The sequence below is a fragment of the Theileria annulata genome, chromosome 1, assembly GCF_000003225.4.
Source record: "Theileria annulata chromosome 1, complete sequence, *** SEQUENCING IN PROGRESS ***".
NCBI lineage: Eukaryota > Apicomplexa > Aconoidasida > Piroplasmida > Theileriidae > Theileria > Theileria annulata.
In genome coordinates, this window is record NC_011129.2 from 912251 (window position 1) to 933591 (window position 21341).

Sequence of the window (21341 nt, forward strand, 5' to 3'; positions counted from 1 at the left end):
CTGCCATAAAAGTTTAATGTGTCAAATCTTAGATTGTTTCTCTGCAAACCTTGTAGAGACCCTTTGTGAAAAGTCAAAGAAAAGCTTTACGCAGGATTCCACACATTGAGTCTCCTTTTTGTCAAGATCCTTTGATCTGAAGCCGGAAACGCACTCGTTGAAGCACCTTTCGACGAGGCCGTTGTATGTGTCCATGGTGTCCTGGTACTGGATTTGGTTAAGCTTTTCAAGGACTGCGGAACGCTGAGATGCAGTCAAATGGTTCAACTCTGAACCAAGTCCTGTAGATTGTGACATTTTATAAAATTGTTTACAAAAATATGAGAATTTGTGAAAAACAAAATAACACAGAATGTAAATTTAACAAAAACTTTTTTATACAAATTAACTTATATTAATAATATTAAAAATTGCGATTAAACTGGAAAATAATCTTTATAAAACTGATTTGGGAAAAGTTAAACTGTGGAATCCTACAACACCACTTAGGAGAATCTAAGGCGTAAGAATCAATTAGATTAAATCAGACTCCTGGAAACAGGAAAATTGTTGGAACGATTACCAATAGGGATGCCAGATGAAACATAGCTAAAGCAAAATGATTACACACAAAGTACCAGTCAAGACGAAACAGTACTTGAATCCATATTCCATATGAATATGCCCTCCCAGCATCGTCATCCCAGCCATTATAATCCTCGAGAGGTATTCCGATGATAACCAGTAACTTGCAGATTTTAAATTGCTACATTGCAGAACTATAGATGTTTTAAGTGGCCCAGGAGCGTTTTGAAATGATGCCCTAAACTCTTCATAATCCAACTTCTTACCTCAGTATGTATACTATTATTATTATCGGAACCTTTTTACACTCAACAAAATAGTACAATAACCTGTTATTCTATTAATTTACTATAATCTTACAATAGTGCGATAAGTTTTGATATGAATATTGTAACCAGTTTCCCATGCCTTTTTTGATAACTGTTCAAAACTAAAATCCCATTTAAACAAAAATTTTAACATACTGAAAAGAAGAATTGTTGTAAAAATCGGTATCATTAATGAGCTTATCCACAGTTTCATGAAATCAATCTTGAATTCCTCAATCATGTAAATTCCCATTATACTGATTGAAAGTCCTAAATGACAATTAAGTTCAACTGATAAAAATACCTGATCCCAAAGTAGTTAAGATATTTGTTGAAAACACAATCCAGGGTAAGTAGGAATATCTTCCGGATGAATAATTCACCGATTCATCCCTGAAATATGTCCCTATGTTTCGATCAGGAAAGTCTTCCTTGATTTTACTAGGAATTACATTTGGTCTTCGAGCATTTCTTAAGGCAAATGATGCATAAATCTAAATCAGTTGAAAATTGTAAAACATACTCTTAAAATGCAAAATACGGAAATTGATATATATAAGTATTCTAGGTTCTCATAGGGTAGTGCGTTGAAATAGAAAAGCCTTCGTTTTATGGGCGGTAAAAATGTGACTAGAATGTTCAGTAAAGGTCCTACTACATGCCCGATTTTAGCCAAAACGTTATAATGCACTATGAATCCTCCCTTATCCACTAAATAACCTATGAGGTTAATAAAAATTACTCGAGTTGATTGACAAAACTATCAGATTTGTGAGTGCGACATTCATTGAAGAATAAACCGTATAATAAGTTACGTGCCAAACGATGTGGAACGTTTTGCCCCTGAATGTGTAGTACTTTGCATATATTACTAAAATACATTGATCCAAGAATTATTTACCTAATTGGACGTATGTGATTAGGGACGAAAAAAGGGGTGTATTGTACATAACATTTGTCAAGTTTAGGTATGATATTAGAAACCAATAAAGTCCTCCCAAGGCTGCTCCCAAATGATGTATTGCTGAAATTTTACTAACCTAACAATATTATTATGAGCAGTGAACTTACGAAAGCGGTGTCTGAAAATACTGTGTATATACACATGTCCGATAAAGTAGGAAATATTATTGCTTGTATTAGATCAGTCAGGAAGACACAGAAGTATCTAAAGAATTAAATTTAAAAGTGTAACCTACACAAATTTCAGCAGCGTTGGAAACGACTTCCTTGTGTATGGAAGGTTGATATATCTGAAATAGAAGTTGATAGGTTTATCTAGCATCTTTTAAGCATATCAACTTTGATTTTGTTTAATATTTAGATTCTTAAGAATCTTTCAAACATTGCTCGGAAAAATATCAAATTGTATATAAATTAATGTTTTCGTTTAAATTTTAATGTTTTTTTAAATAGAAGGACGGTAAATTAATACTAAGATCAGAAACTACTAAAGCATGGTGTGAAATTTGAACAAATTAGTAAATTCTAGCGATTTAATTAGATGATTTAGTTTATAATAAAAAATAATTTCACTTGATAAATATCTAACTAAGGAAGACTCAAATGAATGAAGATTCCATGATATTATAAAAATGTGTGGGTAAAGTATATATTAGGTATAAAAGAATATTCTAGATATTAATTCATTAGATTTCTCTCTATTGAAATTGTTTGTTATTGTCATTAATTTATGATTATAATAAATATACTTTACACATCTCCGGTAATATAACTATATTCTGTTCATCTTTATTTTGTTAATTTTAATGTTTGTATTTTATATTTTTGTTCATTCATTATTTAATTTCACTTTTTAATTTCTTCTAATGGAAATATAGATACTATTTATACTTAATTCATTATTGCATATTATAATACACCATATCTACCATATACTTAAATTGAAAATTTTATTTATTCATTTTTAAATTATAGTTATTGTAGATTCCATGATTATTCTTTAACATTATTCTATTTATTTTTAAGTTCCTCTCTTTTTAATTATTACACCTATCGCATTCATATTTTTAAACATTTTTATATAAATGTCGAAAAAACAGAGGGAACTTCTTCTTAAAAACTTTAATCGTATGTTTTTATTTTTATTTATTTCTTAGCCGGTGGTAAAAAGTATGAATCAAACTTTGGAGCCTCAATTTTATCCAAATATGGCTGGAAAGAGTTAGTTTAACCCTTTATAATTACTCTAGAGGTCAGGGCCTTGGTAAATCTGAGGATGGGATTAAGAGCCCAGTTTCTGTAAAGAAGACTGAGGGTACTTCAGGGGTTTGTTTCCACTATTTACAATTAACTTCAGCTCGGATCCTCAAAATCTGATGAATGGCACAATTGGTGGGATGATATGTATAATAAACTGGCTTCAAAAATTCAGGTTAAAAGCAACCCTGAGAAGGTAATTTTTCTCACATTTTATCCTTAATAGGTAACTAAAAAGACTAGCAAGAAAATAAAAAAGAAAGATAATACTAAGAATTAACACAAAATTAAAAGTTTTAATATGGTTACATTAAAATTTAATCTGATTCCTTCTTTACTTGTGGTGGATTAAGTACATTTAAGACATCTTCAGGCACTTTATCTGTGAGAACTTCTGGGTAATGCTGCTCGATAAACTTGTATAGCTTTTGTGGTAGTGAAAGGTTCCAATTTTCAACCTTTTTGGTAACTCTACACCACTCGTATCCTCTGTTAGGCTCTGCCTCTATAAACTTATTTATCGCCTGCTTCATTGACTCCTCGGTTCCACAGTCCAGTTCAAATGCTATAAATGTTCCTAAACAATTATTAAATTCTGATTTAAAATACCCCAAGAAACACCATTTGAGTCATCCAAAGTGATGCAGGTCTGGAACCACCTCCTGGCCTTGTCTATCATCTTACAATTCCAGAATATCTTGGCAGCCGCCAAAACTATATGTGGAGAATTCTGGTTCCTCTTCAACGCCTCTGCAGCTTTAGTTTTCTACATCATCCATTAGTTATGATAAATAGATTGTTAAAGATGAATTTGGATATGTAAACAATACCTGTGCATTGGGTTCTTCGAGAAATATTGAATGTGCCCAGAGAAGACCGGAATCTGGAAGTTCTTGAAGTGCTTTCGACATAGCAAAGTGGGCGTTTTCACGAACTCCAGTCTCGAGTTCAATTTCAACTCCCTTTAACCATATCAAATCACATTGTGAAGTGATTTTTTCAATCATTTCCTTTACAGACCCAGGGTCGTCTGACTCCATAGAAAGTCTTGCCATTCTTGCAAGTTCTGCATTTGTGAGCACTTTCGTTTGAACCTTTGTGATGTCTGTGTTTTTCTTAATACTTGAGCCTACAATTGTTCTGATTTTGTTCTTTGCAGTTTCCACCAACGCTCTCGCCTTTGTAAACTCCTTTAATTCAATTTGCAGCTCAATTGACAAAAGCCATAAATTAACACTCCAGGGACATGTTTCAACTCCTAAAACATTAATAACTTGATAATAAGGCTATACCTTGTTTATATGTTAGTGTTGCTCCTTCAATGTCTTTCGGTTGTTTTTCTAGCTTTAATTGTCCTGAAATCATCCATAACTTATCGAAGTATGGATGTATTTCAAGCGCTTTTTCAACCAATTCAAGTGCCTTTTCATAATTCTTAAGCTGTCTTTCCAACTGTACACTCTTCATCCAAACCTATAGATCAATTTTATTTTATATACAAAAATAAATATAACTATTAGTAATAGTCTATGGGTTTAATAATGAATACCTTTGGTGTATTACAGCGTGTTCTAGCTTTTTCTAGTAATTTCCTAGCCCTGTCGTATTCATGCGTTTCTCTATCTAATTTCACGGCTGCTAATGAAATGGCTTCATTATTCTCATTCATCGTTAACGCCTTTGATAAAATAGCTCTAGAAGATTCTACATCGCCTCCCACCCATTTATGCTTTGCATACATTAGCCATAGTATTTCTGAGTTTGGACAATACGTCACAGCCTATAACATAATTAGTCATCACTAAAAATACCGATTTAAGATGCTCTTCTACTTGATCAGGTGTTCCATGTTTCGATTCCAATTCCACGAGTGCCAACCAAAGTGAAGTTCTTGTTTTCATGTGTTCAAGAGCAGTCTTATAAAGTGTTCTTGCACATTCATATGACCCGTGTTCCACAAATGTTTCACCATCCTCCAACCAAGTTGACTTCCTGTTATTATCATCCACTCCAATCGTCATAGTGTTCTAAACAAAATTTTAAATTTGGAATCCATACCTTTATTATCGATTGCGCTGTTTTAATAAATGAATTTGCTTCTGCAGTTTCAGCTTGTTTTAACCAATTACTTCTAATATGAACAACTCCTTTTTTTGATAAATTATCAATTGCTCTTACTATAATTCTGTCAACCTAATAAATCATATAAATTTATATATCCTCTACCATTTCATAATTCTTGTTCGATTCTTCCAATTTAGCTGCTGTTATCCAGATATCTACGTTAGTTGGGAGTTTCTTTCTAGCTTCGTTTAACACCTTTTGTGCCTCCTCGTATGGGCACAGTCTAGCTAGTGCAAGCCACATATCAAGTGACTCAGGCACACATTCTACTGCTCTTTTCAACAGAATATATGCATTTGTTTCATTCTCTAGTGAAATTGCTTCTTTCCATAGCCTTATTGAGTTTGGAATAAACTCTAGTGCCTTTCTCAATACTCTCTTCCTATTATCATTTGAAGTCTCTTTATCTGCGGCTTCAAGCCATAATTTGACCTATACAACTATTGAAAACTGGATTAAATATTATAATTAAAACTATATTATGTAGCCTAGAAAATAGTTTGGTAAATAATTACTGAGGTTGGAATGATTTTAATAGCTTTTGCCAGTATTGATTTGGCGTATTCAGGTTTTTCTAAACGTGCCGCTTCTAACCAAACGTCTTCTTTATCAGGGCAATTTTCACATCCCTGGGCGATTAATTCCCTTGCAGCTTCAATTTTACCTGCCAGTTCCTCCATCCTTGCTGCTGCGATCCAGCCTTGGGCATGTTTCTGATTAGTATTAATGAGCGATTTCAGCAGTGTTCTGGCCTTTTGGACATCCGCTTCTTCAAACTCAGTCTAAAAATTATAAAAAATAACCACTTACTTTCATGGAATTTAGGTCAGTTAAATACCCTTTTGGGTCAACCACTGTTTGGCCAGATAAGTTATCTGTAACCTTATCAAGTGTTGAGGATAAGACTTCTCCTCTGGCTTCTCCCAGAAGATTCAGTGATGAAGTTCTCCCTGATGGAGTTGTAAATCCGCCTGGAGTTTGTATTCCAAGAGGAGTTTTAGCTCCCATTATGCCCAACGGCGTTGAAAAGCCCAATGGAGTCTCAGTTCCAATAGATGAAGTATGCTGCATACTTGCTCTCGAGGAGTAAATTAAGCTGTCTGGAGCTGGCACATAAGTTTGCTGTTTCTTCTGTTGTTTTCTTTTAAGTGAATAGTCTCCGATATAGGGAATTGATTCCCAATCCTCTAAAAAATTGTAAATTTACAGGAAAATACCTTTTGTTAAAGTTGATAGATTACGCTTGTATTGAGCCAATTGTTCATGAATTGTTGGCCTAAAACTGTTTTAATTGGTTAAAACATACTTTTCACTACGAAGTTTTGTGATTTCAGATTTTAAACTCTGTTCTCTTCTTGATTTACGTCTTTCATCCATTTTGGCGTCAATTGCTTCGTAAACTAAATCTGCCTCCCTATCATCATCATCGTATTCTGCGTCCTTGAAAAGCTGTTCATTCTCACAATGGACTTGGTATGGTCCTCCCAGATCATTCAAATCACTGTCATCATGTGTATCATCTCTTGATACACCTCCTGCGAAACTCGTTGCTCCTCTTCCCTTCCCTGGAACATATCCTGGCGGTGGCTTTCCAAATGGACTGAAACATATTAAAAGATTCTAATCTTACTCTGAGGGTGTAGCGTTGTTATATCCCAGTTCTGATCTAGTATAAGCCAATAATCTACGCAATTATTATTTAAAAAGATTGTGAAAATACCCTTTGGCAACTCCTGGCATATAATAAGAATCAGCGCTAGCTGACAGAGGGAACTTCTTTCCTGTTGGTAACGTAGTCATATTTTTAAAACTTTATTAGAAAATGAAATAACATATTGAAACTGTTATGTGTTCAAAAACAAACTGATTAATCTAAAATTAACATAAAATATTAGATATGGAACTCATTTATATATTATTTAAATTTTTATTAAATATTCCAAATTAATTTATGAAAAATAATTAATTAAAATAACATTCCTAATATTACTCCTCACAACATTCTAACTCATTATATATTAATATGTTTAATCATTAAATGAAATTGACCAATTTTAGTTCCATTAGGAAGAAGATTTTTTCTCCTGTAAGTTTTTACTTTTATTTATTTTTCAGACTGGCCTGTGTATCGCATTCATTTCTGGCTATATGTACATGTTACTTGAATACGTAAAGTTGGAATACCGTGTTTATAAACGCAACAGACAATTCGTTAAGGATGATTCCGATCCCACTAAATTAAACTTCCTCTTTATTGAGCACTTAACTGAGAAGAAGAAATAATATTTTAACCATATATTATACATTTCCATATATTACAATTATTTAAATAAAAATTTGTTTATGCGTTTAGAAACCATTCTTTTCTATAAACTCTCAGTACTAGATATACAAAGAGATTCCTTACGAAAGTAAAGGCATATCTCACGTGGTCGACATCTTGCGCAAAAGACCCTAGTAACAAAAGCACTAACAGAAGTTTGACAACAAAACTGTAGAGTTTGTAGAATTTAAATGATGTAACTGCTAGAAAGAAACATGTGAATGATAATTGGAGTCCACAATCCCTTGTTAAAGCCAGTAATCCATTTATAAATACAACCATGTGTTCAGAAGCCTCAGCTATTTTCAAAAGGAAAGCCTTAACTACTTTGGGTATACTTTCTGAAATCGCATAACATATTGTCTTAAGTGCTATATATTCTGTTCTTTTATATGATGAGTGTGCTTTTGTATAAACTTTAGTTTTATCTGCTATATGACGTTCTGGAATATTAAGATTGTTTCTTTCTATTGACTTTTTATCAACTGTATACACCCTTCCGTTAACAATTAATGGCTTCTCCTTAACATCATCTTCTATATACTTCATTATCCAGTTACTAACTCCTTGATCCAAAGCATACAGATTCTTGCTGGTGTATAGAATATCTCCGTGGTCCTTTTTGAACTGTGTTGTTGAGGTTATTCTCACCACGAAGAAAAAGGCAGACTAAAAAATTTATTAATTATGTTACATACCATCAAGAATAAAAAGAATGTCAGAAATCTGTTAAACACTGAGCCCAAAACTAATGACAAAAGTGAAACTTTTAAAAATAACAACGCCTTCTCTTTACTACAATTTCTAAATTCATATTATAAATTCAGTAATAAAATTAAATGATAATATTAAATAATTTTTTAACGGTACTGTAGTAACTTACATATGATTGAAGAGTAATTGGAATGAATAATATCTTTGGTATAGAATCTCGAAAATTGATGCTAAATCTTCGCATTTGAGTTCCGTTTGTTTTGAACTGAGCAGGCATGAAAAAAGCTCTGTTGAGAAGTCAATTTTATCACTTGACGGGATCAGTTTAAAGTTAACTGAGAGGTAATAGTTGTTAAGTGTGTGATCACAGCACACTTCGTAATCATGGCACTTGAGGCAGATTTCAAAGTTTTTCTTCTTAAAACTTAGCGGAATATATCTCAGTTGTAGGCATTTGCACGACTCTTTCCTGGACCTTTTAGTGAGCGATGACATATCTATAACCTCAACCACATCCAAATCCTCCTCATCAACTGACTTTTCCTTGTCTTTTACCTCCTCTTTTAAGTCAGAGCTGTCAGAATTTGGGTCCTTGAACTTGTAATCAAAGTACTTAAATATACTACTGTATTGATCGTCATCTCCAACTGAAAGATGAGATAAAAGTGAACAAACTTTACAAGAAGCGCAGACTCTCTTAAATAAAATCGAAGGCCTGTTAGACTCGGTTGGATAATATAAAATACCGCCTGGGTTATAACTATTAAAAGCAGGATTTGACTTAAATGCGCAAATTATTTTGTAGTCTCTTTCAGGAATCAAGAGGTTAATATCCAAATCTACCCAAGAAACAAGGTGTAAATCTGTCATTTCAGAATAAAGTGATGGTTTTAAATTAAGTTCCTCGCTATTTGTAGTGTTAAACTGTTCATATTCAAATAATTTTAGTGTTACTGTAGTATTTTGTGAATATATCTTTAATCTTATTGTTTCATCAAATAAATCATTGTTAAAATCTAATATTTTGGTCTTATATACAAGTCTATTATCGATAAAAACGTGGATTGAGGGCTTGTAAATTGTATTTGGGAGAAACGAGTAATCTTCGGTAATATTTGACAGGAATTGGTTTAAATGTAGGTCCAAATAGGAATAGCTATCGTACAATTTGGGATTTTTTGATTCCTCTGGATTCCAGAGGCAGTTAAGTTTTGAAAATTTCAATAACTTTGACTGCTTATTATGAACATCCTTTTGCATGTCTAAACAATGATAAAAAACATTACAAAAGTAAAAAATTAATATTAAATTTATATATTACACATGATAATAAAAATTTATTTAATGTGTAATATTTTTACACGACAATTTTAATGTTATGGGTTAGAATGAAATTAGAAGAAATTTCACATTTTTAATTTTAACTTCATATTTTATACACAAAATTATATTTTTCAAATTTTTAATAGAATGTGGTTTATTTTTTCTTATTTTAATTTATGATGTTATCGGACTCCGTTGTTGGTCTGGTTGATAATTATCGACCAATGGATCAGGGTAAAATGCTCGAGGAAGCTATTTTCTTCGTGAAAGAACAATCTTATTATATGAAAAAGGCCATTGTTAGTTTTATTAGCTATATTATTAAATATTTCATAAATTAAACAATTCTAAATATTCTTCCTTTGATACACATTTTAAACAATTTATAAAATTGATAAAAAATCATTTAGGAGATGGAAGATGTAAGTAATTCCTTGAAACATGGCTCGAATATAATTTCTGAGCTGAGAACTTCGTCACTTTCACCAATACATTACTACGAACTGTATATGAAGGTTTTCAATGAGCTCGAATACCTCGCAGATTTTATCGGAGATCACGCCAAGAAAACGAATATTATACCGGAATTATATGTCTCTGTTCAGCAGGCAACATTTATATTGCCGAGACTTTATTTACTAGTTATGGTAGGAGCACATTACATTAAAAGTAAGAAAGTTACCGCTAAGGAAATTTTGGATGATATTACTGAACTTTGTAAAGGAATCCAACACCCAATGCGTGGGTTATTCCTAAGGTATTACCTAGTTCAAATCTGTAAGGATAAGCTGCCAGACTCAGATCCCGATAATGAAAATGGATTTATAGACTCATTCGACTTTTTAATGAATAACTTCTGCGAGTCGATAAGACTTTGGATTAGGTTAAACACGGCAGGAAATGATAAGAAAAAGCTTGATAAGGAAAGGTTAGAATTAGGACTTTTAGTAGGAGCGAATCTAGTTAGAATAACTCAACTTGAAGGCGTTGATATTAACTTCTACTCATCAACTGCACTTCCCAGAATTCTCTCGGAAATCAAATCTATCGATGATAATGTCGCCCAGAAATATTTATTGGATTGCTTAATTCAGGCCTTTAGTGATGAATTCCATATACAAACTATTGATGACATTTTATCAGCTTGTGTATCCTCAGTAAAGTCAGGTAATTTTACGAATGACATAACTATTAATAATATAAATTGTCTTATTTAGTATATAAACTATTTTTAAGTTTGTACATATTATCATGTAGATGGAGGTATCTCGATATTGATGACCATGATGAATCGTCTGTCAGTGTTTCTGACATCAAACCCTGAGGTAACTATATATTTTTAACGCTGTTTCAGTCACTACCTGAAGGAGTTGATATTTTTTCAACGTTCCAAAAGCATTTGTCAACAATTAACGTGGTGTACAACTTGAGCGTACAAGGTAATCAGGAACCAGAAGGGCCTCAAGTTGGAATAAAGGGTTATTTAGACCTACAAGCAGCTTTTCTAGAATTTATAACCACACTTTATCCAGGCACAGTTGAGCATGTAGAGTTCGTGCTAAATAAGGTTGTAGAAGTCCTTTCGAACATTTTGGGAGACGTCGTGATTGAAGGCCCAGCGGCAAACAGTATAGTAAAGTTGCTCACAGTGCCAATAAAAGCATTGTCACTGAAGGCCTTGGAGCTTAGTTATAATGAGAAGCTGATATCATTTTTGAGCTGGGAAATGAGGAAGGAAATGTCATATAACCTGATAGACGAATTGGTTACGACAAATATTTTAATGGATGAGTTGTCAAGTTTTGAGATCTTTTTCAATCTAGTCTCTCCTTTGTTTCTTCCATTTGATGAAGAAAAGGGTGAGTATATTTCTGACCATCTTCTAGAAAAAATTAAACTTGAGCAATACCAAATTTGTAAATTAATCCAAGCCATCAAGGTATTATTATTAGCTAGGATTATTAACTCTACTTTCACTATCATTCACTAATATTATAGTGTTCGGATGTGTGTGATCAATTTTCGATATATAAAGATTTGACTGAAAGGATATTAAAGAGTGGAAGTCTCCGCATGAAACATACGTTACCTTGTTTGGTAAACTGTAGTTTAAGTTTACTCTTTTCATCATCAAATCGAGAATTCAGTCAAACTCAAAGCACACAATTTCAGACTCCAAACGTACAGTTTAAGAACATGAAAATATCATTTAACCACGATTTCTCAATGGAAATACTCAAATATATACATCATCTAATGGAATTATTACAACCCATATCACCCAAGGTAATTTATATCCCATACCAATATTATATCACAATAATTATTCTTTAGAAAACATTGAAACTACTAATGCTTGTGAGTATTAGTGTTGATGAATTTGCCAGATCATCAATTGGAGTTTTCGGCGAGAATACAAAGTTCATGACCGATATGAAGATGATGTGTTTGGACTTTCTAATGAAGGCATGTAACTGTTACGAGGACGAGATATCGGGAGGAGAAAATCAAGTTTACTGCATAAAGTACATGTGCTCTGCAGTGTCAAGCAGAATAACAATACTCGACAGCGAGGATTACCTTAACGTGGCAATGCTCCTGGCAAAGTATGCACTGAACCTGATCAGACTCACGCAAAGGTGTGAAGTGCTTTGTTGCGCATCACATTTGTTCAACTCTCCACAGTACTACAATGAACAGAGGCTCGTCTGGTGCCTTGAAAAGTGCGTAACCTTGGTGGAAACTCTAGACTTTTACACACCTTCTAAGCTGGTAGAGTCACTAATGTTCCCGCTGGAGACCTCGAAATATTTCAAGCTTAAAAACACAACAAAACTAGTACAAAACAAACTTGACAAACTTTCACAATTACTACCCAAAGGTTTTTAAACTGTTGTTAATATTACTTTAGATGAGATGAAAAAATATGAAGAAAAGGTTAAAGCTCTCCAAGAATATACTAATCTTTTAACCAAATAATTTATACTAATCTCTTTATTACCTTTAAATTTTGCTATATTTCGTAAAAATTTCTTATATATTTGATAAATAATTCTTAGTTGATAGTTTCTATTGAATATTATGTAATAAATATATTTGGCCACGAGATTAAATAAAGTAATCTTCGAGAACGTTTAACATGTAACTTTTAATTCGATCCTTTGAAATTTCCTGAAATTCGATTTTACGGCGCATTATACTTTGGTAACTCTGAACTCAAATATTAAGCCAAAACTCACTTTCGAAAGCTCCATTAAACGATAATAAGCGAAAATTAACATAAACATCAGAGCGAAAGAGCTCGTTAACCTAAAAAAATAATTATTCAAAGTAAAATATAATTATTCAAAATAAAATATAATTGAATTACAGAATATAAAATGAGTTTGGATCATAAACGAGTAGTTTTAGGTAAAATGAAATCAGGCTTTCATGGATGTTTTTGATTTGAATGCTCGACTTGAACTTCAAAAGTACGTGTTCTACATGGCCATAAATTCCAACTTTGATTGGAGGTGTCTGGACCATTTCGAAGCGTTACGATGCATTAAAGTTACACTTAATGAGATTTATCACATTACATTTGTATTGATTTATTTAATTTATTAACTAAAATGTCATAATTTTACTAATATGACACAATTAACTTGACACAAACAGAAAATCATTAAAAAGTTTATTGATTTGTATTAATTTTCAGGAATCCACACTATGGTGGTACAGTTTTTAGATTTGCCATTACATCTGATATTTCAGCTCAATTTCTTTTTTAAAAAACAATTTTCTTCATTTTTAAATTTATTTATTTAAATTTTATTATCTGCCCAAACTTTTTTTTAATTATTTAGTTACACATTTTCTCTAACGGAGTTAACTTATAGAAGTAGATACATTAACATATATTAATAGTGCCACTATTGGCTTTAACAGAATTCCAATAATCCATCATTTGGATCATTTCTCCTATTCCCATGTATAAATATGATTATGTTGATAATTTGCGATTGTTGTAGAGATGTTCCATGAGTCTATAGGTATCAAAGTTGGTATCGAACTTTGAGTAGATAAGAGTTTCGGTGTAAACTGCAAGTCTCTTCAACGTAGTATTAATATCTACACAATATATTACACTTAAACTAACCGTTATTGAGTGTTTCGATGTAACTCTTGATGTTCGAAGGTATCGTTGTTAGGTTTAAGTTAGAAAGTGCCCTGTGGATCCTCAACTACACTCAATATTAAGAAACAAACTTACTGATTGGACTATAACATCCTTCGCCACAATCTTGACACTGTCTTGACTATGGCCAATCATGTTTGCGATACATAACCACGACGTTATTCCTCTTAAATATACTATACACAGCAACAACATATTCACCAACTAATCCATCATTAGAATTATACACTAATGGTGTTGATACCGAAATATATATATATAACTATGTATCATGTCATTACGTTGTTTGAAAGGGATTTTGAGGGATGAAAGAACTTGAAATATGAAGCCAGATATAATAGAAATGATTGGAAAGAGGTGTAAAAACCCATTTGATGTTGGTGCAGATTAAACTGGTGCATGTTGTTTTCCAGAATATTAATCTTATGTTCTCTGGAAAACGGGTAATCTATTAGGTGGTGCAGGTTTTGGCTACTTTCATCCATTGTTTCTAGGCATGATTGCACGTAATTTGACCAAAAGTTCTTTGTCTTGTCCATTAACATTTTATACACAACTGGGTCAAGTTGGTACCTATCTTTCTTAGCCTCTAGTGTGTACGTGTTGTTTGGCGTTGACTTTTGAAAGAAGCTTGAGTTAGGAACTCTTTCAAAAGGATGATAACTCTGTCTGTGACCGTTAAGTGTCCAATCATTCTGGTACTTGAACGATATTGGATTCGACACATACTTCATATTCATGTTATTGAGTGTATATGAAACTCCTTTAGTGTAATTATATGCAGCTCTAGCATATAACATCTACACCAAACATTATCAACTGTATACTAAGGTATTTAATCAATAATTAAATAGAAAGTTACTTCATCGTTAATGTTGGACACATTGTGTATGGGCATTTCATCAATGTAATTCATGATATAATAATCCTACATCAACTATATTAGACCTTATATCAATACCATATGTGTCGATTCGAGGTTCATTTTATCCAAATAGTAGTCTGATAGTGATAAAATCCACACCTGCGCCAAAAACAACTCCAAACCCTCAATGAAGCTAAATCTCAATTAATCACAACCATTGGAGTAAATGAATATTAACAATACTTGAATGAGAAGTGGTAGTAGTTGGTGGTGTATGGAAGTTTAGATAAGAGTGCGTTAACATCGTAGCAGAAGTGTGTGAGGAAGTTCCTGTACTTGTAGGCCTCGACGTTGGGGAACGACGAGCTTAAAAATGAGGATAAAAAATACAAAATATTCAAAAATGAAAAAAATAGTAGCGTGATAAAATATGATAGTAGCGAGTTGAAAAAGCCCTAAAACACCTTAAGGATATGTAAAAATACTTGGAAAAAAAAGGAACCCAGATGCACGGTGGTTATATTCTGTTTATCCAAAACTTTACACACATCTGTGTTTTGTTTCCGAACTTTCAAATAATTGAGAAAACTAAAGATTATATTAATTACTAAAGAGTATATATTAATTAAATTAACTAATAGATTATATATGTTGTATATTACCATCCTAAAAGTACAAAGAAAAGTCTTGGTTCTGTGATTTTGATTTTAATCAAGGTGTTTGCGGTTAAAATGATTGCGAAAACCATTAAGAAATTTGAAATGAATGAACAAAAATCCAAATACATTGAACGAACAAAAGAGCCTAAACATTTTTACAATTATATTCATCTAGTTAATGTAACCTTTGAATGAGATGTGTCTGAAACAGAGAGATAGAAGTAGAAAGAAGAACGACGGGAATAAATTGAAGAATGAGTTCCATAAATTAATTATAGGAGATTCTGAAAATTTATTATTCTATTTTATTATTAATACTATTTGATGAAATGAGGAATCTGAAGATGTTAAACAAAACAAGATTAAAAATTGATAGAGATAATGTTAACGAGATGTGATATTTTAAAATTGAGGAGAAAACTCGTATGGAAGATCTCCACTTGACGTCGTCCCATGAAAGCGTCTTTGCCATTTTAAAAGCACATTAAAAATTATCATAAATTACATGATTTGTTTATTAAATTGTTATAAAATACTTATTTAAAATAATAAATTGAAATAATTTGTAAAAACATGTTTCTGATATACACATTTTACTATAGGGCTTACTATAAAGTATATAAATAAAAAAATATTATATTATAGTTTTTGTAATTTTGCAATGTATAAAGGTCCAAATTCTGATTTATCTGGCATTATTGAACATCCGTGAGTTCTTTTCTCTGGCTTAAACTTGTTATAATCCGTACTTTCCATAATTTTCAAATTATTAATATTAATATTGTTAATCAAATCATTATAATTAATTTGAACATGCTTTATGTCATCATAATTTTTTAATATTGTATTTATTACCTGAAGATTATTTTAATATTTAATATAGCTTTAACAATAATATTAATAGTTAATAGTCTAAGAATGATACCAATTCATTTTCGATGGGATCTAAAGCGCAAGTACAATATAAAATTGTACCACCTGATTTTAGTAGTGAAATTGCAGTTTGAAGCAATTTTAATTGTCTTTTAGAGTTTTCTTTAATATTCTTAAAACTCCAAGATAAGTTTTTATTTATTAAATGGCGTTCTGAAGAACAAGGCGCGTCAATTAAAATCTTATCAAATTTACCAAATCTTTGAAATTTGTTAGGGTCTGTAGCGTCATAATTTACAAATTGAATATGCTTTCCTGAGATAAACTTATCAGGAATTAGTCGTTTTGACGTTTCTATTAACCTTTTATACCTTGATTTTACTGGCTCGTTACATACTAATAAGGTTTCAGAACTATTTGAGTTCATTTTACTCTCATTCATTCGATTCTTTATTTCATCTATTAATTCCGTCGTTGTCATGTTTGAGCCTTTAATTCCATTAGTTAATCCAGAAATCCCATTAATAGTATTATGAAACAAGTTAGAGGCTAAGATTATCATTTTCCCACCAGGTGAAGAACACATATCTAACACTTTATCTCCAGGCTTTGCCTCTAGACAAAAAGCTGCAAACGCTGATGCACCATCTGAAAGAAATTAATAAATATTATTCCTTACCTAGGTAATAAATGTGGTCAATTAACCTTGAAACGTATCCGTTCGCGTCGAAAATATTCTTATTAAATACTAATTTATCATGCTCCTTTGGGTCAACTAGGGCCTTTAATGTAACTTCATAACACCAAGGTAATATTGTTGGTTTATAAACATAAGCGTCATCTGGTATTTCAGTAAGATCTTCAGCACAATCAGTTAAATTATCATTCATAGAATCCAAATTATTATAGTCTGTTGAATTGAGGTTGGAATGATTAAACTCGTTCTGGAGAGGAATATCAGAGTAAAATGGAGGAATTAGTGCGATATTTTTTACAGGATTCTTTAGTGATTTGTATAGGTTTTCCCACCTACTCTTGAATAAATTTGAATAGTAATTTTCAAATAGAATTCCAGAACCAACTCCGGAAACTTCCATCATAATATTATTTTAACAATAAAAAATAAAAATTAATATTATACATTTTTTAAATTTATATAATTAATAATTTCAAAATACAGAGTAGTTATGAAACCCTATAACATTACTGAATATTTTAGTTAAAATTTACATTTCACTTTATTTTTCAATACTTTTATTTTTAACCAATATATTTCTAGAATATGGACTAGAATATAGATAAATGGAGCCTGGTAAAGATGATCCTGAGCTCTCTCGTCCTATCAAAAAAAGTAGAAGGAGTTTATCTGAATTAAATGCCCATACTAAGGACCATTCTACATCTAATTCATCATCTCATAAGTCCAAAAATATAACTCAATCTATATCTTTATACGATTTAGAAGGAGTCAGAAAATGTGATAAACAAAGCATTGTTAGGTTGAGAAAATCACTTGGAATAGTTAATGGAGTCTCAACAGAGGTTAAAATGCCCCTTGTACCATATAGATCAACACTAAGTAGACTTGAAAAGCGTAAAAAGGTGAAGGAACTAACAGAGGATGACTACGTAGCATGTATGGAAAATATAATAGAACGAGACTACTTTCCTGATTTACTCAAATATAGATATTTGAAAGCAATTTCTGATGCTGAAAATGCAGGAAATAAAAGATTAGCAAAGAAACTAACCAGAGAGCTGGAGATGATAAAATCAGGCCAACTAAACAATAATGTGTACCTTAAAACTTTGGCGGATGAGAATATAATGGTGAATTTGGGTAAAGATGGACTTAAATTGGATGAGTTTAACAGGATTTTTTCATCAGAAGATAACCGAAGTTTTGACAGGCTGATGGAAAAGGATATCGAGTCTAAGATAAACAAGACGAAGTGGATAGAAGATTCTGAATATAAGCATAATTTAGCAATTTCTGATATTCAGAAGAAGACTAATTTGGGAATAAGAGCACATTACACACACCATAACAGATTTGAGGCAAGAAATTCACTATATTTCACTCCGGAACAGAGCATCCCAGATCAAAAACCATGTGAAATAATGAGTCAAAACACCAACTTAAACATTGATGAAAAGGAGTTGGAAAGGATGAAGGAAATGCATGTGAAGAAAATTGAGGAGAATAAACAACGAATGGCTGATGAGAAGTTATCAGAGTTGATAGCAGCAGAAGGGGTTTCTAAGAATAAGGAACTGTTAAAAAACAGTAAATACGGCAATTCATATGTATTTACACCTAAAATTATCGCAGGGGAATCTGAACCTATTTTTACTTGGGGAACAATTTCAAGCATCGAATCTATACCACCAACCCCTATAGTTGGTTCAGACAATAAAAGTGGACCTGATGATCTAACATCTTCAGATACTGTCAAAAATATAATTAAAAGTGATAAAAGTTTAAAGGATGGGAAGGAGTTTAACATGCCAAAGCCTTTGGATCGGGAAGAAATAGCAAATAAATTATATAAGAAGCTAAAAACACCCAAAACACCAATGACCCCAGGAACACCTTTTACCCCAAGAACACCTCTAATTGTCCAGAGACTAATTGCCAAACACACTAAAAACGTCGATGTTCAACTTAGAGATGCTTATTCTATTCGTAAATACAAGTCCTCCAAAGCATCTTCAATCTCATCACATAAATAATTTTATACTTATACAACTATACATATACATAACTTAGTATATAAGGGTGTATATATAATATCATATTAGTGAGATTAATTATCAAGACCAAACTTGCGCATTATAATTTCAGGACCAGATTCGTCCCATTCTTCCCTTGAAACCCACATGTTAGCACTAATGTCCTTGAGCTTTGGTTCGGAGAGGATCGAACCGCCTCGCCAAGCTAGTGTATGTCTGTCCTGAGGAGCAGTGACTCTTACTTTACTCCTACCGCCTGGAGGAGCAATGTCCTGTAACTCCATCTGAAGCCTCTTCTCAAAGTTTGGAAATAAACTTGTACCGCCGCAAACAAATATGCTATTAGTCAGTGTAGTACGGTCTTGAATTGGACTGGAAGTAATAGCGTTCCAAACAGTATTAACAATGCTTGGAGCATCACTATTAACTATCGAGGGGTTGAAAAGAGGTTCACAAACGTAAAATCTCTCCAATGATAAATCTATTTCATTAGTTTCCCCGTCCCTTAATACGTTTCCATCAGGTAATTCATATACTTCAACCAAATCACTTCTATTCTCATCAGTAAAAGGGTCCAATGAGCAAAAAGAAAACTTTTCCTTAAGTTCACGCACAAGTTCAAAGTCTGGCCTTGAAGTTAAACAGTATCCTCTGGTACATAACATTTTTTGTAAGTACATTGTAAGTTCGATCCCTCCGAAATCCACCCTCTTAATGGATGAACGTTCTGAATACCCTTCAATTACTGGTAAAACCTGAGTTACACCGTCACCGATTTCCACCACTGTGCCAGTTAACTTTCCCAGGCCGTACATTGAAAGTAAGCCTGCCACTGAGATGTTCAAATCGTCAATGTTAAAACGTTCAAAGAAGATTTCAGACGACTTTATTCTATGTTTAGGACTCGTAAATGGTGCCTCTGTTAACAGTACTGGTCTACAGTCTGAATGAACTTCAAGTTTAGAGAAACAGTATTGCCAGAGTCCTTCCATCTTATCAAAGTCTGATATGTGTCCATGATCAATCAAGTGATCCAGAGACATAAACTCAAGGCTAGAATACACATCTTCGGAGTAGTAAAACTCTTCCGTAAAGTTTTGCTTAAATTTTGGTCTTGGGTTTCCTACAACTGAGCGGACTATGAATGATGGGCTATAACTCCCAGATAAGCCTATTTTAAGTGAAAACGAACCGTTATCTATCACTACACATTGGTCGTCCGCCATCTAGGAACTAATGAATTCAAGTTCAATATTATACATGTCAATGTAATTTTAAATCCAGCTAATTTTTTCAAATTAATTCTATTCGTATGTTTAAATAGGGTTATAATATAACACATTAAGTATTACATTATATTCTTAAACATAAAATTATATTTTAAAATTCTTTTTAAATGTTTAAACAAAACTTACATAATATTAAAAATAAATTAACATAATGTTAAAAAATATACAAAATTTTAAAAATGAGTTTATAATATTTTTGGACTATGTTTACACAACGTTAAAACTGAAATAATAAAATTATAAATTTGAGTTTAAAAAATATTTTAAATGATTTGTTTCTAATATAATAAAGTATAAAGTGAAATGCAAATTGGAAGATTCAGGTTAATTGTACCTGCAGCTGTGGCAAAGCCTTCGCCATCTATAGGTCAAACTTTGGGTCCATTAGGCATAAATATGGCTGACTTTTGTAAAAAATTCAATGAGAGAACCAAGACAATTAGGCCAAATGTGCCAGTTCAGGTTCTCATAACAACACATCACGACAAGTAAGTCAATTTTCACCTATTTTAGCGATTAATTTATGCATTAGTTCGTATAAATTTTCACTGAGGACGCCGAGCTCTCAGTGGTTTCTGAGAAGAATCGCAAGAGTTCCCATGGGAAGTTCTAAGCCTAAGCATGAAATTGTTGGAAATGTAACCCTTAAAGAGGTAATATAATATTTATAAGTCAACTTAATTTCAGGTTTATCACATTGCGAAATGTAAATGTATGGATCCTCAGCTAATTGGAACTCCTCTTTATGTAATTTGTAAGCGAATTATCGGGACTGCAAACGCCATGGGTATTAAGGTTACTAGGGAACTTTTACCTGAATTTAAGAAACGAGATTATGTTCCAGTTTCTAAACTAGATCAAATGAAAAAGGATATTAAAATGCAACGCCGCTCTGCCAAACGTATGAAATCATAACCATACGCTTGTAAATTCCTTTTAATTTATTAAATGTTTACCCATTCACAAGATTCCATCACTATTTTATTTGTTTATATTGTTTTCATATAAATTTATTAAATGTGTAAATTTATACTACCAAATTATTATATTATTGTCCCATATATTACTAAAGTTGTTTCTATATCCCATTATCAAAAAAATATTTTGTAACAATTTAGTAATAATAATTATATTATAATGATAAATGTAGTTAAATTGTAATATTA

General features: G+C 32.1%; 10 protein-coding genes across 10 annotated transcripts, besides 18 other annotated features; 3 read left to right on the forward strand and 7 right to left on the reverse strand.

Moving 5' to 3' along the window:
• Window positions 1-21: 21 nt before the first annotated feature.
• TA05720 (mitochondrial import inner membrane translocase subunit (TIM9)) lies at window positions 22-297 on the reverse strand (the record flags this gene model as incomplete). Its single annotated transcript, XM_948885.1, has 1 exon — window positions 22-297. One exon carries the CDS (start codon window positions 295-297, stop codon window positions 22-24), a length of 276 nt encoding a protein of 91 aa, XP_953978.1.
• Window positions 298-588: 291 nt separating this feature from the next.
• Window positions 589-1660, reverse strand: TA05715 (uncharacterized protein; the record flags this gene model as incomplete). Its single annotated transcript, XM_948886.1, has 6 exons — window positions 589-802; window positions 925-994; window positions 1029-1142; window positions 1177-1366; window positions 1396-1583; window positions 1615-1660. The coding sequence occupies 6 exons, from the start codon at window positions 1658-1660 to the stop codon at window positions 589-591; spliced, it is 822 nt and encodes a 273-aa protein (XP_953979.1).
• Window positions 595-663: a sequence feature (6 probable transmembrane helices predicted for TA05715 by TMHMM2.0 at aa 21-43, 63-85, 128-150, 160-182, 189-206 and 250-272).
• Window positions 793-802: a sequence feature (6 probable transmembrane helices predicted for TA05715 by TMHMM2.0 at aa 21-43, 63-85, 128-150, 160-182, 189-206 and 250-272).
• Window positions 925-968: a sequence feature (6 probable transmembrane helices predicted for TA05715 by TMHMM2.0 at aa 21-43, 63-85, 128-150, 160-182, 189-206 and 250-272).
• Window positions 987-994: a sequence feature (6 probable transmembrane helices predicted for TA05715 by TMHMM2.0 at aa 21-43, 63-85, 128-150, 160-182, 189-206 and 250-272).
• Window positions 1029-1089: a sequence feature (6 probable transmembrane helices predicted for TA05715 by TMHMM2.0 at aa 21-43, 63-85, 128-150, 160-182, 189-206 and 250-272).
• Window positions 1117-1142: a sequence feature (6 probable transmembrane helices predicted for TA05715 by TMHMM2.0 at aa 21-43, 63-85, 128-150, 160-182, 189-206 and 250-272).
• Window positions 1177-1219: a sequence feature (6 probable transmembrane helices predicted for TA05715 by TMHMM2.0 at aa 21-43, 63-85, 128-150, 160-182, 189-206 and 250-272).
• Window positions 1346-1366: a sequence feature (6 probable transmembrane helices predicted for TA05715 by TMHMM2.0 at aa 21-43, 63-85, 128-150, 160-182, 189-206 and 250-272).
• Window positions 1396-1443: a sequence feature (6 probable transmembrane helices predicted for TA05715 by TMHMM2.0 at aa 21-43, 63-85, 128-150, 160-182, 189-206 and 250-272).
• Window positions 1501-1569: a sequence feature (6 probable transmembrane helices predicted for TA05715 by TMHMM2.0 at aa 21-43, 63-85, 128-150, 160-182, 189-206 and 250-272).
• A 1749-nt stretch (window positions 1661-3409) lies between the features above and the next one.
• Window positions 3410-7016, reverse strand: TA05710 (pre-mRNA splicing factor (U5 snRNP-associated), putative; the record flags this gene model as incomplete). The annotated part of the gene is made up of 14 exons (XM_948887.1): window positions 3410-3669; window positions 3702-3858; window positions 3923-4350; window positions 4385-4565; window positions 4642-4872; window positions 4904-5119; window positions 5151-5285; window positions 5319-5648; window positions 5732-5998; window positions 6027-6403; window positions 6434-6492; window positions 6523-6816; window positions 6847-6900; window positions 6937-7016. 14 exons carry the CDS (start codon window positions 7014-7016, stop codon window positions 3410-3412), a joined length of 3069 nt encoding a protein of 1022 aa, XP_953980.1.
• Window positions 7017-7557: 541 nt separating this feature from the next.
• TA05700 (uncharacterized protein) lies at window positions 7558-9513 on the reverse strand (the record flags this gene model as incomplete). Its single annotated transcript, XM_948888.1, has 3 exons — window positions 7558-8208; window positions 8277-8334; window positions 8423-9513. 3 exons carry the CDS (start codon window positions 9511-9513, stop codon window positions 7558-7560), a joined length of 1800 nt encoding a protein of 599 aa, XP_953981.1.
• Window positions 7585-7644: a sequence feature (3 probable transmembrane helices predicted for TA05700 by TMHMM2.0 at aa 368-390, 545-567 and 572-591).
• Window positions 7657-7725: a sequence feature (3 probable transmembrane helices predicted for TA05700 by TMHMM2.0 at aa 368-390, 545-567 and 572-591).
• Window positions 8188-8208: a sequence feature (3 probable transmembrane helices predicted for TA05700 by TMHMM2.0 at aa 368-390, 545-567 and 572-591).
• Window positions 8277-8324: a sequence feature (3 probable transmembrane helices predicted for TA05700 by TMHMM2.0 at aa 368-390, 545-567 and 572-591).
• Window positions 9514-9755: 242 nt separating the features above from the next.
• TA05695 (vacuolar sorting protein 35) lies at window positions 9756-12555 on the forward strand (the record flags this gene model as incomplete). Its single annotated transcript, XM_948889.1, has 7 exons — window positions 9756-9875; window positions 9987-10782; window positions 10813-10901; window positions 10931-11515; window positions 11575-11862; window positions 11911-12457; window positions 12488-12555. The coding sequence occupies 7 exons, from the start codon at window positions 9756-9758 to the stop codon at window positions 12553-12555; spliced, it is 2493 nt and encodes an 830-aa protein (XP_953982.1).
• A 1006-nt stretch (window positions 12556-13561) lies between these two features.
• Window positions 13562-15752, reverse strand: TA05690 (uncharacterized protein; the record flags this gene model as incomplete). The annotated part of the gene is made up of 11 exons (XM_948890.1): window positions 13562-13689; window positions 13718-13802; window positions 13832-13960; window positions 14038-14556; window positions 14619-14684; window positions 14718-14814; window positions 14865-15076; window positions 15107-15209; window positions 15284-15425; window positions 15466-15564; window positions 15599-15752. 11 exons carry the CDS (start codon window positions 15750-15752, stop codon window positions 13562-13564), a joined length of 1734 nt encoding a protein of 577 aa, XP_953983.1.
• Window positions 15005-15073: a sequence feature (4 probable transmembrane helices predicted for TA05690 by TMHMM2.0 at aa 26-48, 61-83, 98-116 and 168-190).
• Window positions 15331-15387: a sequence feature (4 probable transmembrane helices predicted for TA05690 by TMHMM2.0 at aa 26-48, 61-83, 98-116 and 168-190).
• Window positions 15470-15538: a sequence feature (4 probable transmembrane helices predicted for TA05690 by TMHMM2.0 at aa 26-48, 61-83, 98-116 and 168-190).
• Window positions 15609-15677: a sequence feature (4 probable transmembrane helices predicted for TA05690 by TMHMM2.0 at aa 26-48, 61-83, 98-116 and 168-190).
• Window positions 15753-15919: 167 nt separating the features above from the next.
• On the reverse strand, window positions 15920-17250 carry TA05685 (uncharacterized protein; the record flags this gene model as incomplete). The annotated part of the gene is made up of 3 exons (XM_948891.1): window positions 15920-16135; window positions 16206-16801; window positions 16833-17250. The coding sequence occupies 3 exons, from the start codon at window positions 17248-17250 to the stop codon at window positions 15920-15922; spliced, it is 1230 nt and encodes a 409-aa protein (XP_953984.1).
• A 205-nt stretch (window positions 17251-17455) lies between these two features.
• Window positions 17456-18886, forward strand: TA05680 (uncharacterized protein; the record flags this gene model as incomplete). Its single annotated transcript, XM_948892.1, has 1 exon — window positions 17456-18886. One exon carries the CDS (start codon window positions 17456-17458, stop codon window positions 18884-18886), a length of 1431 nt encoding a protein of 476 aa, XP_953985.1.
• A 74-nt stretch (window positions 18887-18960) lies between these two features.
• Window positions 18961-20112, reverse strand: TA05675 (actin, putative; the record flags this gene model as incomplete). Its single annotated transcript, XM_948893.1, has 1 exon — window positions 18961-20112. The coding sequence occupies one exon, from the start codon at window positions 20110-20112 to the stop codon at window positions 18961-18963; it is 1152 nt and encodes a 383-aa protein (XP_953986.1).
• A 366-nt stretch (window positions 20113-20478) lies between these two features.
• On the forward strand, window positions 20479-21090 carry TA05670 (ribosomal protein L11, putative; the record flags this gene model as incomplete). The annotated part of the gene is made up of 3 exons (XM_948894.1): window positions 20479-20663; window positions 20708-20828; window positions 20863-21090. 3 exons carry the CDS (start codon window positions 20479-20481, stop codon window positions 21088-21090), a joined length of 534 nt encoding a protein of 177 aa, XP_953987.1.
• Between the last annotated feature and the right edge of the window lie 251 nt (window positions 21091-21341).